At 55.3% G+C, this 16,497-nt stretch overlaps 1 protein-coding gene across 1 annotated transcript in view; it reads right to left on the bottom strand.

Annotated features, from left to right (window-relative positions):
- Positions 1–6,508: 6,508 nt before the first annotated feature.
- The window catches only part of SMOC2 (SPARC related modular calcium binding 2), a 117,382-nt gene continuing 107,393 nt past the window's right edge, over positions 6,509–16,497 (bottom strand). Inside the window, 3 exon segments of the mRNA XM_077757381.1 lie at positions 6,509–7,931; positions 10,482–10,519; positions 15,210–15,457. Of these exon segments, the coding sequence (XP_077613507.1) occupies positions 7,914–7,931; positions 10,482–10,519; positions 15,210–15,457 (304 nt within the window). The 3' untranslated portion in view covers positions 6,509–7,913.

Raw genomic sequence — 16,497 nt, forward strand, 5'->3', positions numbered from 1 at the left:
CCTGGACCTTCCCACGGGGACCCGGCTACCTGCAACCCCACGAGGCAGACATCCATGTTCTCATTTCCCCGGGGGCCCGAGGCCCCGCCCAGGGCACAGGCTAACAGACCGTTCGGCGGGTCACACGCCGCCCTCCCCAGACCACCGTCCCCTGCGGGAAGGACTGCACGCGGCTTCCAGCACCTTCTCTCTGAAACCGGCACCGATCGATCGTTCATTGGCCCCCCCGCAAACGCAGGCGGAGCCCCGGCGGCCTGGAGCTGGGCGTCCTCGGCCGCGGAGGCCGCCCTGGGCCCTGGGGCAACCGGAAGGGGCGCGCAGAGGNCCCTGCGGGGACTGACTGAAATGCGGTCAATCCACGGGCTTTCCCGCGCCCTGGAGGTGGCCGTCCGGCCGGCCGGGCGCTCCTCCTTTCCACGTTGTATTTACACCGGTGGTTGTGCTTTTAACTCTCGCCGCGCTTCCTCGTCGAGCAGGGGCGCGGCCCGGTCCCCGAGGCCGCCTCGGAAACGCCGCGTGGTTAGCGTTTAATCACGAGACGCGTGGTTTCAGGCGTGAAAGACTAGAGAACGTGAAAACTAGCGTGTCCGCTGCAGACGCAGCAGGTCACATTTGTCACAGCAAAAATATGAACAGAAAAATCAAGAGTAGTAGCTCCCTAAGAGAGAAGCGGAGTGTAACGGAAACAAGCTTGTTGAGGAGAAAAGAAACGGATTTAATCTCGAAGGAGGTACCGACTCGGTGTGGGGGCTGAAACACTGGCGATTCTTTGGAGAAGGGGAGGCTTTTTTGATTGGTGACCAAGTCGTGGGCGACCGTAACGACGCGAGCGGCGACTGCGGCGCGCCCGGCCGTGGGCTGGCAGCGTCCTCCCCGGGAGTACCTGCGGTGTGGACTCCACACGGACGGGCGGATTCGTGTCACAGCCTGCACGGAAGGGATTCTCCTCGGCCCCCACGAGTCTCGGTGACACAGTGAGCCCCCCCCACCGCAAGCAACCAGGAAACCCCCACGAAGCAGAAAGTGCTGGAAACGAGAAGAGGCTGAGATTGCTCAAATCCGGTGGAAGAGTCGCCACAGAGCCTGACACCGCGGAGAGCTTGGGAGAGAAGAACGGCGCCCCGGGCCGGGCCGGGCGGCGGGGCCACTCGTGGGGGCCGCCACCCGCAGGAAGCCCTCACGCCCTGTCGCTGGACTTCGACATCGGCTGCTCGCGAAGTGGCTTCCTTGCCACCGTCTTCAATCCAGTGATTATCTTCCTTTCCTTCGAACACGGCTTGATACTTGTAAAATAATTACAGGATATAATTTATGTCTTTTTAAAATTTTATTTCGAGACAGAGAGCACACACGGGGGGAGGGGCAGAGGCAGAGAGGGAGAGAGAGAACCCCGAGCAGGCTCCGCGTTGTCAGCACAGCCCCACGTGGGGCTCGAACCCACGAACCGCGGGATCCTGATCTGAACTGAAATCAAGAGTCGGAGGCTCGACCACCTGGTGCCCCAAGGATAGAACTTATTTCCAAGTATTTCATTCAACAGGCATTTTCCAGGAAAACATATCTGGAAAAATGAGAAACATACTGACTAGCCAGCAGAGGACATGATCTTACACCCGCCACTTAGAGTGTTCACGGAGCAATGGGACCGTCCGCATCCGTCCAAACAGCGGCGTCTGCGCGCCGCCCCGTGCGAGTCTCGCGTGCCTCTAGGACCTGGGGGACGGAAGGGGCGTGTCCTGCGGATCTGGGGGACGGAAGGGGCGTGTCCTGCGGACCCGGAGGACGGAAGGGGCGTGTCCTGCGGACCTGGGGACGGAAGGGGCGTGTCCTGCGGACCTGGGGGACGGAAGGGGCGTGTCCTGTGGACCTGGGGGACGGAAGGGGCGTGTCCTGCGGACCTGGGGGACGGAAGGGGCGTGTCCTGCGGACCTGGGGGACGGAAGGGGCGTGTCCTGTGGACCTGGGGGACGGAAGGGGCGTGTCCTGTGGACCTGGGGGACGGAAGGGGCGTGTCCTGCGGACCTGGGGGACGGAAGGGGCGTGTCCTGCGGACCTGGGGGACGGAAGGGGCGTGTCCTGCGGACCTGGGGGACGGAAGGGGCGTGTCCTGTGGACCTGGGGGACGGAAGGGGCGTGTCCTGCGGACCTGGGGGACGGAAGGGGCGTGTCCTGCGGACCTGGGGGACGGAAGGGGCGTGTCCTGCGGACCTGGGGGACGGAAGGGGCGTGTCCTGCGGACCTGGGGGACGGAAGGGGCGTGTCCTGCGGACCTGGGGGACGGAAGGGGCGTGTCCTGCGGACCTGGGGGACGGAAGGGGCGTGTCCTGCGGACCTGGGGGACGGAAGGGGCGTGTCCTGCGGACCTGGGGGACGGAAGGGGCGTGTCCTGCGGACCTGGGGGACGGAAGGGGCGTGTCCTGCGGACCTGGGGGACGGAAGGGGCGTGTCCTGCGGACCTGGGGGACGGAAGGGGCGTGTCCTGCGGACCTGGGGGACGGAAGGGGCGTGTCCTGCGGACCTGGGGGACGGAAGGGGCGTGTCCTGCGGACCTGGGGGACGGAAGGGGCGTGTCCTGCGGACCTGGGGGACGGAAGGGGCGTGTCCTGCGGACCTGGGGGACGGAAGGGGCGTGTCCTGCGGACCTGGGGGACGGAAGGGGCGTGTCCTGCGGACCTGGGGGACGGAAGGGGCGTGTCCTGTGGACCTGGGGGACGGAAGGGGCGTGTCCTGTGGACCTGGGGGACGGAAGGGGCGTGTCCTGCGGACCTGGGGGACGGAAGGGGCGTGTCCTGCGGACCTGGGGACGGAAGGGGCGTGTCCTGTGGACCTGAAGGACGGAAGGGGCGTGTCCGGGGAGGACAACATCACTGCATAATTCTGGCTTGTGGGCTGGGCCCCAGAAAGAACCGCATTCCTCTCGGGTCTGAATGGTAGAACCAGAACGTTCTGCTCCGATTTCACTCCTCTTCCCCCAGCTGCAGGAGGAGCTCAGAGCATGCAGTCCAGCGTCAGGGCGCCCGGGGACCGCGTGGACGCCCGTCGGAGGGAAGGCCGGCCTCTGCTGAGATGCCACCCCGGCTCACGGCGGCCCGGCCCCGGTTACTGCGGGACTGGCAGGGCAGAAATGCCGTTTCTTTGTGACATTTTTGTTCAAGTGTAATGAACACGCAGCGTGATGTTAGCTCCAGGCGCACAACGCGGAGACCCCAGTTCTGTACGTTCCCCAGCGCTCGTGCCTGCGTGTCCTCTGCGTCCCCAGAGGCTTTCTTTCGACGTTAAAAATAAATGGGCTACGAAATCTAGTCCCAAGCCCATCTTAAAACACACTGAAACTGTTTATTTTATGTTACTTGTAGAGATATGTTTCTTTTATTATAACAGGGACCAGTTAATAAAATTACCCGATTAGGCCGTTTTCTTTGAGGAACAAGTAACAGGCTGGCCATATTTTAAGTAATAAAACTTAGTTCTTCGATTCTAATACTCAGAGAGCCACGAAGATGTGCGTTTAAACTAAAACATCCAGTCTCATCCCAAGGCACACTTACAAGTTCTTTAGAAGCAATAACGAAGCACGACTCTTAACTACCGTAGCCACAGTTAATTGAAAAGGCAATATAAGCACAGGTTAGTAGGGAATATAAAAATTCCATCTTTTTCAACAAAGAAACAATAAATTGAGTCAGCATAATTTCAACTGTAAGGAAACAAAGTATTCTAAAGTCAAAAAATAAGATGTATAAAACCTCTCTGGTGGGAAGCACACGTGAATTGAATTAAGTTGTCAACTTTATCAGTACTTAACCTCCAGACGTCCAGAGAAAGGGGGCACAAAAGAAGGTATTTGTTTCACATAAAGTATAGAAGATGGAATAAAAATCATTATGAGGGTACCGGGAAGAGTCAGAGGGTGAACTGCCTTCCCCACAGCCGTCCCGACCCAGCTCTTGTCTGTCCCTGGTGGCAATTGTGCAGTTAAAATCTGAAGCTTGGGACACCAGGGAGAGATGTCACGGGCAGGAAGCCCACTGCATGGGCTCCAGGGAGCCGCAGGGCATCAGATGTGCCACACTCAGCAGGCACGGCCTTCTGCCCGCACCCTGTGCCCTGCGCTGTGGCCTGTGGCCCGCATGAGGACACAGGGGCCCTCCGGGAAAGCCTCGCTCGAAGACCTCCAGGGGTCTGGCTGCATCAGCCTGGCCTGTCTGCGGTCTGCCTGCTTGAGACAGTGGGGAAAATGGCTCTTACCCACCCTGACCTGGCTTTCTATTCTCCATTTCTTATCAATGAAGTCAACTCCCAACAACACAATTCCCGTATTTCCACCTTAATGGAGTTTCCTTCCGTAGGAACGACCTGCCATTTTTACCCTGTTGTGTGTTGTTCGGGGCTTCAGATTCAAGTCGCCCTGTCCTTGACACTTCTTTAAGGGGGACATTCGGAACCAACCACTTGATACGATACAGTCCTGATGCATAAGTCTGGGTTCACAACACCATCAACTGAATGCCTGCTTTATACCCAACAGGTCACACTCACCTGAATGGTGAAGCCTCCAGCTCCGTGTGGTTTTACCGCATGGTCTGAGCTCTCGCTACATCTGAGGCTGACGCGCTGACGCGCATCCCCTACACATGCAGTCAGCTGCGCGTCTGAACACTGAGCGCTGCCAGCAGGAGGTTCAGGGCACGCTGTGTGCTGGAGTGCAGACCAGGTGCCGCGTCTTCCCTTCCCTAGGAGGGCCCACGTCCACAGCGGCCGTGACCTCCTTCTGGCCCCACATCCACACACGGCCGTGACCTCCCTCTGGCCCCACATCCACATACAGCCATGACCTCCTGCTGGCTGGCAGGCCTTTCTCTGCCCTGTGGCTTGCTCTGAGCCATGCAATGGGCTCTGGCCATTAGACATGAGCAGACAGGTCACAAACGAAGGCTTGAATGCATGTGTGCGGTTGGGCATGTAGGAACACACCCCTGATGGCCCACTGGTCCACACAGGGTGAGGGACTGGAGCAGACACGCACCCGGTGTGAGGCAAGGCAGCAGGTCAAGCTCAGCCCAGGCTAGACTGCCCCGCCCTGGCCTGAGCAAAAATCATGAACGAGGACATACAAGGGCTGCTTTAAGCCACGGAGTTGTGGGGTAGCTTGTTCACAGACTTTAGTAAAAGATGGCTCACATAACTTTTTAAGTGCAGAAATACCAAAAATGGCTAAATATCTAATTAGCCAAAAATGCGTTTTATAATTTTGGTCTACGTCTACAATTTTGTCTATGACTTTCAGAAGAAAATCATCACCACCACCACCACCCCCACCCCNCGTGCGTTCTTACTCTCTGGGGCAGCTCAGATGTTGGCATGAGGTCTCTGTACCCTTGTCAGTGTATGATTATATCAGTCATTTCTGCACATTGATTCAAAGAAACCTTTCACCTGGATAACTTAAAAAAATTCCAGGTGTGAGATTCATGGGCATGATTTGCGAGTCAGTCAGTTCACTTCTAAAAAATCTCTAACTTGGAAGTTTTTGACAAAGATGCAGGAGACCCTTTTTAAACATGAGCAGGGTTGGGGAGGGAGGCGTCTATCACTAAAAACAGCTGCACCAGGTATGTAAGGCAGAGACCTCGGTTTTAGATTTGAAATCTTAATACTTTGCGATGAGAACCATCTGCCGCAGCCCACGCATGCTGGCTCACTACCTTCCGGACCCACCTTGACTCTCCTGCTTGCCGGCCTTTACTTGAGCTCTTACAGCCCCCTTAATGCCGCCTCCTCCCCTCCCTGCTCTGGAACCCCTTCCAGGCCCCACCCCATCTACGAGCATTTCCTTGTGACTGTGTTCTCCTAGCTCCATTTCTGCACAATTGACTTGCTAAGACTGAGTTTTACAAAGATCGCTCTTTTCTGAGAAGAGGAAAAAATGCGCAAGAGGGGATTTGCCAGAAGGGAGGACTGTGGAAGCAGCAGGATTGCCTCGGAAGCTTCTGCAGTGGTCAGGGTGGTCAGGGTGAAATGCAGGGCCCAGCCCGGGTGCTCAGGGTGAAATGCAGGGCCCGGCCCGGGACAGAAGACGGGGACTTGGGGGGGAGTGTGGGACTTAGTGAAGAGTGATCGCTTCAATAAGACCCTTCTCTGTTCCTTCCGTCGTCTGGCCTGGCGTCTGGTGGAGTGCGGGGCGCTCCACAGAGCTCAGTCAGTACTGACTGCAAATGACTGCTTCCCACGACAGGGTCAAACACCACATCCTTTCTGCCAGGCCCTGAGCACTTCACGTGATCCTCACTCGGAGGTGCGTATGGCCACCGGCCCTGTTTTACGGAGCAGGAGACTGAAGCACAGAAAGTTTGAGTAACATGTCTGGAGTCACACAGCTGCAGGGGCCGGGCCAGGATCATTCACTTGGGCCAAGAACTGTTGTCTATGTCCCTTGAAGCAGGCAGTGCTGGGACTAAGCAATTCTAAAGGGCTGTGTTTTGCTGGAAAGAAAACACCATGAGCAGAGTTTTGAAAGCCTATTTTATTTGAATCTAAGAAAAGTGATTAAATCCAAAGTTTAGAAATATAAAAGATTATCCAATAAATCTAGGATCATAACCGTTTCTTAAACAGCGTGACAGACACCGAAGCTGGTTTTGTGGCTCCAAAGTTTTGGGTTTTACTTTCGTACAGTTTAAATAAGTAAGAAGCCTCATAAAATAACTTCATGCACAGAGATCAGTTTACATGACGTGCGTTGGGGGATTTGGGGCCGCGAAGATTAGTTTTCCAACCAGAAGCTGGAGCTGAAACAGCATCGCAAGTTGGTGCCTGCAGCTCTCGGACCCTCCTCCAGACAGCTGGTCAGGCCAGCGGACGCGCGCCGGGGTGGGGGCCCAGCTCCGTGCCCACCGTGTGGGCATTCAGCTCCTGACCTGCTCTCCCAAGTGCCACTTGGGGGGACCTCCCACAGGCACGTCCTGCTGCCCTTGAGGCATCAGAACACAGCGCGGCGGAAGCAGGGACCTGCCAAGACCAGCGTCCAGGTGCAGTAAACGGCGGCTGTGCCGTCTCTGAGGAGGATGCCCCCAGTTTGTTCAGGGGACCGTCTCACCTCCCAGGAGGACCCGGAGTGGACCAGCGCTCGGTGAGCAGCGGCCACGTGCCAGGGCAGAAGCAGGGTGGACCCGCTCCTCTGAACACTGGGCCTCTCCTCGCTGCCTCTGGACGGCAGGAGCGATGCTCTCGCGCCTTCCTGCGTGGTTAATCTGAGCCCCAGGCAGCGCTCACAGTGAGGCTCGAGAGGGAAAAGCGGCACATCAAAGACAGGCTGGAAGTGGCCTTTCCTGCGGGCGCCACCCGGACCTAGTGGGTGGCCGGGCAGCCACGGGACCCACTGGGAGAACGAGGCCTCTGGAGCACAACAGACCCACACGAACCCCAGGACACACGAGCCCACGCACTCGTTAGCGGCAGGGGAGGGCCGCAGAGGACAGCGACTTCCTCGAAGCTTCGGACGCGGATTCGAGAATGCCGTGGATGCAGGGGACCCAGAGGAAGCCAGCCGGGCCTAGACGGTGGGCGGCGGCCCCAGGCGGGGAGAAAGGCAGGGGGTGGGGCCCAGCTAACAGCTCTGCTATGTCAGCGTGTGCAGGATAAAGAACTTAAGCTTAAAGCCACTCACAATACATCTCTACCAGGTACAGATTTCCAAGGTCGAAGAGGGCACATACATTGTATGTGATTAGTTTTCTGAAGCCTGCCCTTCCATTCACAGATCAAAGCAGTCTGTTTAAATATCTCATTTCTACAGAGTGAATTTACATTTAAAGTACAAAGTGCAAATCCTATGTGTTTTTGTTTTTGTTTTAATTGCGTCTTGGTGAGGGAGTCTCCCACGTGTCCAGGGACCGCCTGGGGTGTGAGAGCTGCTACCCTTGCTTCCTTGGCTGGAAAAAAAAGACAGAAATGGAGACATTATTAGGAAGTTTCCATCCCTCATCTGTGGGGAGTAAAGCTTGCCTTCTACACATGGCGTCAGCCTACCCGTTGGCAACAGGGAAAAACCAGTATTTCTTTTCTAGGGATCAGTCGCTATATTAATTTTTAGTTTAGTTTAGTTTTCTTCTTAGAACTGATCGTTATTTATTAATAATAGGTCTTTGTATTTGTGTTGGATGGTACTGTATTTTTAAATAGAGGCACCAATCAGGAGGGCTAGTTTGATCGCTTTGGGCATAAGGTTAAATAAAATGTTAACTTCCAACCCTTCCGTCCCTTTCAGTGAGCAGCAGTATCAGGAAAAACATACTGGCTGGAAAATTAGCATTTGCTTCAAGTATTTTAAGTAGATTCAATATATTAAATGTGCTGTGCAGTCTCCTGTCATCTTGATTTACTATATAAGATAACTTTTTAATTTTTTATTTAATGTCTGTTTTATTTTTTTGAGAGAGAGACAGAATGTGAGTGGGGGAGGGGCAGAGAGAGGGAGACACAGTATCTGAAACAGGCTCCAGGCTCTGTGCTGACAGCTCAGAGCCTGACGCGGGGCTCAAACCCACGAACTGTGAGATCATGACCTGAGATGAAGTCAGATGCTTAACCTACTGAGCCCCTCAGGTGCTCCAATAATTTTAACAATCTAATGCATGCTTCAGATTTGATAAAGGCAACATTGATTTTTGAAATTTTCTTTTCACCCTTTCCATGTAGCTCATCTCTCGAGAAGAAATTCAACTTGAAAACTTTGTTTCCTAAACTGCCATTCTGCACCCCGACTGCCAGTTAAGTCATTTGGGACAGAAAGGAAAAGCGACATACAATCTTCGAGATTTGTTTCTCCACGTGGATCAATGCCTGCCGATATGAATTGACCCACGCTTCTGTCTGATTATTTAAAACAATCAAACATAAACATTTTGGAGGCTTCGGGGCTGGCTTTCCTCCACGGATAAACACGCTATTAGGTGGTCAGAACACGGAAGAGCCTATCTCCTGCTCTGAGCTAACGGGGAGCTTTGTTTTAATTAGTTGGGGGTAAAGATAAGCCGCCAGCGTATTTTCACAGCTGCGGAAACGCGTCAGAAGTGTTGGCGTAGACGAGGCCGCCCATGGGGGCACGTTGGCCTGGGGCCTGCTCGGATGGTGTCTGAATCCTGCCGGGAAGCGAGAAGAAATCAGGAAAGACCGCTCGCTCTCTAAGTGCTGGGCCCCCGGCTCCCTCTGTTGAACGTCCCTTGTCTGTGGTTATTCACACAGTGAAAGATCTGGGTGCTCAGAAGTGTTTTATTCCTCTCAGAAACCTCTCCGGACCTCAGTCATTCCCTCACATGGGGCCCCAGCGGGTTCACACGGGGACCTGACCCCAGGCTCTACAGTGACGGCCGCTGTGCACGGGCGTGGAAGTCCGCACATCCATCCTGACGCCAGAGGGGGAGCTGGAGAGAGTGCTCCGGCGTCTTTTTCTGGGAAACGGCTAAAGAGGGGGGCTTGTGTCTTGAAGCAAGTGTACTGGCAGCGGAGGGCTGTCACCTCGGGTAATGACAACCCCCCGCGTGGCAATTGTCACCTCGGGTAATGACAGCCCCCTGCGGTGTTGTCTTGGCTGCAGTAACAGCTTCCAGACCGGCCCTGCTCTAACGTGGGAGCAACTTGTGGTGGGATTTACAAAGTTAAGACCATAGACATTTACTAAACAAAGGAAATCGTACCACGTCTTCCCAAACGAAATGGTTTTCAATTACACCCAAGCTGGGCGTTTGCCAAATCCATTAAAATCCCACAAAAAATGCAGGGCCTGCCCTGGGAAATGTCCACTGCCATCAGACAGGTAACTTTATAAATCGGCCAGTGGTCCTAAGGAGGGAGGGTTTTTGCCTTGACCTTGAGGAAGGGAGGAACGCACCCACTCATGTTTGTTTGCCCTCTGGAGAATATTCTAACTTTGGATGGGTGTGGCAGGGGATGCTGGAGAGTCGCACAACTATCTCCTTTAACTGCATGTGCGAAGAACAGGATTCAGACACAGAAACAAGTTTCTAAATGCACACGGTGGGACACTGAAAATCCCTTCTGGAGCAGAAGAGTTGTCTTATTAAGATGCATGGGTGAAAAGAGAACTTTCCCCTGAAGGCGCAGAGGGTCTCCTGGCCTCCTTAATGACTTGTTAAGAAATAAATTGCAAATCCACGGACAATTATTAAAAACAACTTTCCACAAAACAACAGGACTCCATTTTTTTCCCTAAAAATAACAAAATGAAATTTGAGATAGTAAAAAAATTAACACAAATCTTTAAGTTGATGATTTAACAAGTCGATGATTCTGACGGAATTTTGCAAGGTTCTTTTGGTCTCAATGAGCTGTGTGTGTGGTATGTGGCCTCTCCTGTTTGGGGAAGGTATTTTACTTTCCAAATCTCCAGAACCCTGATTTTTTTATTGGCCATAATTAAACAGACAACTTATGAACGTTAAAATATAGAGAACAACACTTACCTGTCTATTAGAAGTGCTTTCAGCATTAACTCTAGGGGCTATAGGGAAACAAACAAACAAAAAAACACTATTAAAAACCAAATACTTTTCATTCAGGGAAAGTTTCAGTATAATTTTTCAGGAAGAATCAGCATCACTTTAGGGAAGTGTCATCAAGGGGCACATTTTTACTTGAGAAAAATACGTCTGGGGGAGACGCCCAGATTATAAGCAGCGGCACAGAAAAGTGACCATGTGCACGTTTTCTGACAACACAGATGCCCCAGTCCACCTGGAGAAGAAGGTTTCATTTTACCACAACTTCCAAAGCAACGTCTACTAACCACAGACCTTTCTTCCCCATTTCTTAAAGTCTCCCAGGGAAGGGCCCCGGGCAGTACGTAACACCGTTCCCCCACACCTTTTGGCTTTATGTTTAAATCGTAAAAAAAAACTAGCATGTTTAGCTCAACAATTTTTCCAAGTCCTCGAGGGAAATGGAAGGTGGAGGGAGACACGTGCAAGACGCACGGTGTTTGTCCTGTGGCCCCGCCACGTGGCCCGAACTGGGAGAGCAGGCGGGAGGCTCAGCTCCAAGGTCAGGTCCCGCATCCTCCCGGGTCCAGCTCCTGGGGCACCTGCCTCCACCTTCCTCCTGCTGGCTCCTCCCTCCCTCCCCCACCCACGACAGCGCTGTTCCCAGGGAGCAGAGCAGCCCTGCATCACTGAATCCAGGAGACGACAGCAGAGGGGACTGCTGCGCAGGCACCCAGCGGGCACGGCGCCCGGAGCCGCCGGGAGCACTCAGGTCACTGGTATCAAGCGCTCCAGGTGACCCGGCGAACCGTGGTCTGTGGTCGGGCAGTGCGCCTGGAAGGGCCGCGGTTAGCGTGGCAATTTGGTGGAAAGAGCTAATTTGGTCAAAAATGAATATTTCTTACTTGCTGAGCTTCTGTGCAATGGTCATTTTGGAGAATCATGAGGGAATGAGGTAATGTTTGGTGAATGTTTTTCCTGAAACCTTCAGAAATATTTCCTTTCTTGGTTTTATCATTTATCAAGAGTTTCAGTTAATTATTTTTCTTTCTATTTTCTGGCAATAGTGAAAATGTAGATCAAAGTTTACGAGAATACGTTTTAGTTGAAATAATGTAAATCCACAATGTTGTGTAAGTTCCTAAAATAACTGATCAGGGAGCACACGTGTTAGGCCCCCATCCTGTGGTGACGCGTCGCGGCAGGCACACGCGTGTGCGTGATCGCGAACAGACGTACACGGGAAGGCACGGGTCTCATCATGTTTGAGGAAAAAAGTCACGCGCTATCTGTTTTTTATTTAATTTCTGATGTTCGTTAGGATAAAACATGCATTCTTAAGGAGTGAGTGAAGATGAAGGAAACAAAAGATACCGGTAGGTGTTCGTGTCTCAGGGTCACGGGTTTGCCCAGATGACAGTGTCCTCTGGGTGTCAGCCAGCCCCCTGCCGCCAGGCCACCACTCTCTTGGCCAGGGCCGGGTTAAGGCCCTGCACCTCGGATGCTGAGAGTCCTGAGGCACAACAGTGTCCCCGGGGCTGCCACGATGCTCTCCAGGCCTCCACCCCAATGTCCTGATGGCTGTGCTCACACCTCACTCCCACCGAGCGCCCGCCAGCTCCTCAGCCGGAGCCCGGGCAGTGTCCGCGGTCCGCCCGCCACGCTTCGCACAAACTGCCGTCCCCGTGGCTCACCCGGCGGCGAGCTTTTGCTTCTCTCCTGTAAGCGGAAACCTCTGAGGCTCAGCTCCTCTGTCCACCCCTTAGTTCATACCAGACACTCGGCGATTTGCTGGGTAAATGAACGGACAAATGATTGATGTCATCTGGAGAGCAGAGCAGCTCCAGAACAGAACCGAGGACGTCACCCGTGGGGTCACAGCCCCGCGGCAGGTGTAGGGGACGTGGGCTCACCTCCTGGGCGCTGGAGGTCCCGAGGCCTCGGGATCCAGGTGAAGAGCGCAGAGGTTCCCGGTGCCCGCGGGGCCTGCGTGGATCACATGGTGCCCCACTGCCCCGGTAATGACCACACACGATCCTGCACAGAAGGTGGGTCCACACTGTGCCCTGGGCTGTGCGGGATGGGGAGAAAGCCAGCCCCCTGCAGGAAGGCAGAGCTGAGAGAATCACTTCCTGATGGCTCCAGGCCCACCTCGCAGCCTTCAGAGGGGACCCCAGCTCTGTCCAGGGCTGAGGCACACTCGCTGCCGCTCATCCCCCACTGCTGCGACTCTAGGGATCTGTGGACAGCGCTGTGCACCCACGAGGGACGTCCCACCATGCGATGTGCAGCTCCAGGTTTGGGGCACTCATCAAACCACCAGGCAAATGCCCAGGGGCGGGGTCCCTGTGAACAGAGGACCGATCTGTGCTGTCTGGAAGCGGGTGACAGGGAGGAGATGAGAAAGAGCAGGTGCCATGCGCCGCTGATCCCACACCTGACTCGTGTGTGCAGAGGGTGACGCCGTGCCCATCTGGTGGCAGTAGAGACAGGCCACGGGGCGGATGGGGGAGCGCCAGCGCCGCCGAGTGGAGGCTGACAGTGCCCTGGTGCTGCAGCCGCGGGTCTGGCGGCCCCTGCTGCCCCCGGCTCCCGCGTCGACCCTTGAAGGCCTCCGAGTGGCCCAGGCTGCTGGGATTTCTGTCTAAAACCACATGAGGTCCCTAGTTTCCTGGGACCCTAGGTGGGGACCAAAGTCGACGAATAGGTGAGGGACACGGTGAAGGTGGCTGTCCTGGTCCTTGGACCAGGACTGTCCCTGACCAGGACAGTCACAAGCAGCAGCGGAGAAGTGCCAGAAATGACCCTGAGGTCGCAAAGGAACACAGAGTGGGGTGTGGCTGGTGTAAAGGCCCAGGGCAGCATTTTTGGTGTTCACACCAATGCCGTCCGGGGGTTGCAGGCCAGCCTGCGGTGGGTTAAGGGGCCTGATGGAAAGCAAGGCCTGGCCGGGGGCAGCCATGAGGGTCTAACTCTCGGTGCTGGGGCAGCTGTGCGGGGAGGATGCAGCAGAGGCCGGTGCGGGCTGCGTAGCCCCGGGAAGACCCCCGACTCCGGCTCCAGCTGCGGTGACAGTGACAGTAGGGACTGTGGGGACAGGGTGTCCTGCACGCTGCCAGCTGGCACAGCTGGGAGAATAACAGGACCGGGAGCAGACTGTCACGGGAGATCATGAGCCCCATGAGCTCCTGTGCAGCTGACTCACGGCCACTGCTGGCCTGTCCCCGGCATGGCGGGGGTCACCATCCTACTCGCCTGGAGGCCGCACTCCACCCCCCGCCTCACAGACCCGCAGCGGTGCACCCTCATCACTGCCCAGAACAGCCCCGTTGACGGCACGGTGTCTTGGGGGGACCCGTGTCACAGAGCAGCCGGGACAGACACCGGCCTCTAGTCCCACCGTGGGCCCCCAGGATGAAGCACACTCAGTCTCAGAGACCCCTCGTGAGAGTCCTCAAAATAAAGCCGAATTTTCCAGGATTCACTTCTCAAGGGGAAGGAGCGTGTCACAAACACACAGACCTGGCTGGAACCTGGGAGCTGCAGGACGCCGGGGGACCCTGTGACAAGGGCTGAGGACACAGGGACAGTAAGATGGAGGGCAGCCGCTGCTTCCGGAAGCCCGTGTGCGTGCGCCAGCCGCCTGGGGCTTGGAGTTCCGGGCCGGGTGGGGACACAGGACGGCCACACCCAGCAGATGACCTGACACTCAAGTCCACTCGCTAACGGGGCTTCTTTGTTTCCATTTAAATCCGAGTTATCTAACATCCGTGTAACAGTGGCTTCTGGGGTAGAACACAGTGATACATTGCTTACATAGGACACCCAGTGCTCGTCCCTACAAGTGTCCTCCTTAGTGCCCACCCCCCTTTTAACCCATCCCCCCACGGGCTTCCCCCATCAACCCTGTTTGTTCTCTGTATTTAAGAGTCTCTTAGGGTTTGCCTCCCTCTCTGTATCCGTATTTATCTTACTTTTCCTTCCGTTCTCGTGTTCGCCAGTTGTGTTTCTTAAATTCCACACGAGTGAAATCATACAATACTTGTCTTTCTCTGACCTATTTCCCCAGCATAATGCCTCTAGCTCGTGAGTCTCTTCTTCAGGGGTGTTACTGAAACTGGTGACCCTCCCCAGCACGCGCACTGCACACACGGGAAACCAAGCCCCACAGGCCCGGGCGGACAGCAGGCGGGGGTCCCACCGGCGCCGCAGCGGGTGTTGGGACCCGGCCACCGCAGGGAAGCCTCTTTCTCTGCAACAGCTGGTTTGAGAGGCCAGCTTCCTATAAAACACACACTCGACAGGTAACACGGCTAAAAACGTTTTCAGCGACCAAACTCGCGGGTTTGCAGAACAGAAACCGCTGAACCGCTTGCAGCGGCCTGAGCGCCTGCGGCTGCTGAGCGGCCCTCGGCGACCCCGAATCTGCACCCCAAACGCGGGACGCAGGACGCGTTTGGAAAGCCGGCCGCCGCGGTCAGAGCAGCGGAACCCTCGTCCTCACAGGACACGCTTCCGACCGGCTTCCCCTGGACGGGTGTGGACGGCCTCCCGCTACTCCTACGGACAATGACCTCACGCAGGCGGCCTTCCTGTCACCTGGACCAACGGACGAGCTACGCGTGTGAGAGGCGGCGCGGCGGCGGCGGGCCTGAGGCAAACACGAACAACGAGAAAGGCTCTTACTGGGGCGCTTCCTGGCGCTGGCTTTACCTTCTTCTTTCGTCACCCCCAGGCAGCCCATCAGCTCCGGCACCGAGATGGACTTGTCGTTGTTCACGTCACAGTACTCGACAAACTTCTTCACGCACTTTTTGGGCTTTGATTTTTTCCGAAGGAACCTCTTGAAGGGCTTGATCTCCTTCTTGCCGATGTCCCCGCTGGAATTCTTGTCAAGCAGTTTGAAATACCAGTGCACCACTCTCTCCTCCAGCGTGTGGCTGGGGTCGGGCTCCGAGAGCCTGCAAGAGCGCAGGGCGGCGTGGGGGCCGCGGCCACAGGANTGAGCGCCTCCGGGAGGCAAGGCAACAATACTTCAACTTGGTTTCAAAATTGCAAATGACACAAAGCATTTATGCCTGTGAATGACACGGTGTGGGCCGGGTCCACACCCTCCAGTGAGGGCAGGCGCCCCCGAGCCTCGGGTTCAGGTCAGCTCGCACATCCACGGCCTCTACAGACACTGGGGCCCCAAGGTTCCCCGACTCCTTTAGGTGTGACTCTCGGGCATCCCACCGTACCCCGCAGGGACACTGCAGGACGCAATAAAAGTGCAGCTTAAAGTGGCAACCAGACGTCTTCCCTTGGATTAGAGAGGAGTTTGATATTTTAAGATAAAAATAACTAAAACTCTCCTAGAAGGTCTGGCTTTGAGTCAAATCTCAGAAAACGTTCCAGACGTTAAACTGCGCCACTGGCCCTTGTCCCCCGGCTCCCGGTGTCTGGAATCTCCCGGTTTGGAGGGTCTGTGTCCCCGGGGCGTGACCCCTGACTGAGGTGGAAAGTTCCAGGCTCCGGCGCATTGGAGCGCTGCGGAATTTTCTTCTCAGAGAGTTCATTTACTACCTTCAATTTTAGTTTTTCACATTAGAGCAATCTTTCCAAAAATATGTCAAGTTAAAACGTAGGTGATTTTTTTCCTGCGTTTTTAAGCTTAATTTACTGCCCGATTGTAACATTTCTCCATGAGCATTGCCCTTTTTTCTCCTCTCAAATCTTACTCTTAAGGAAAGAGAAAGAGAAATAGAGAAAGGGAGGAAGAGAGGGAGGGGGAGGAGGGGGGAGAGAGAGAGGGAGGGAGAGAGAGGCGCCCTCAGGCCGAAGAGGCCCCCCTTCGATCACCCAGAAGAGACCAGGTAATCAGGAGGGAGGACAGCGCCCTAAGGAAAGAATGACGCGAAGATTCTCCCTCAGAAAAAGCTCTTGGAATAAAGAGATAAATCACTGGTTCTTGTGGGGAGGGGGGCAGCGCTGGGGGCCCGGCCCCGCGGCTAGTTACGGG

Source organism: Crocuta crocuta, unplaced genomic scaffold (assembly GCF_008692635.1).
Source record: "Crocuta crocuta isolate KB4526 unplaced genomic scaffold, BGI_CrCroc_1.0 scaffold506, whole genome shotgun sequence".
NCBI lineage: Eukaryota > Metazoa > Chordata > Mammalia > Carnivora > Hyaenidae > Crocuta > Crocuta crocuta.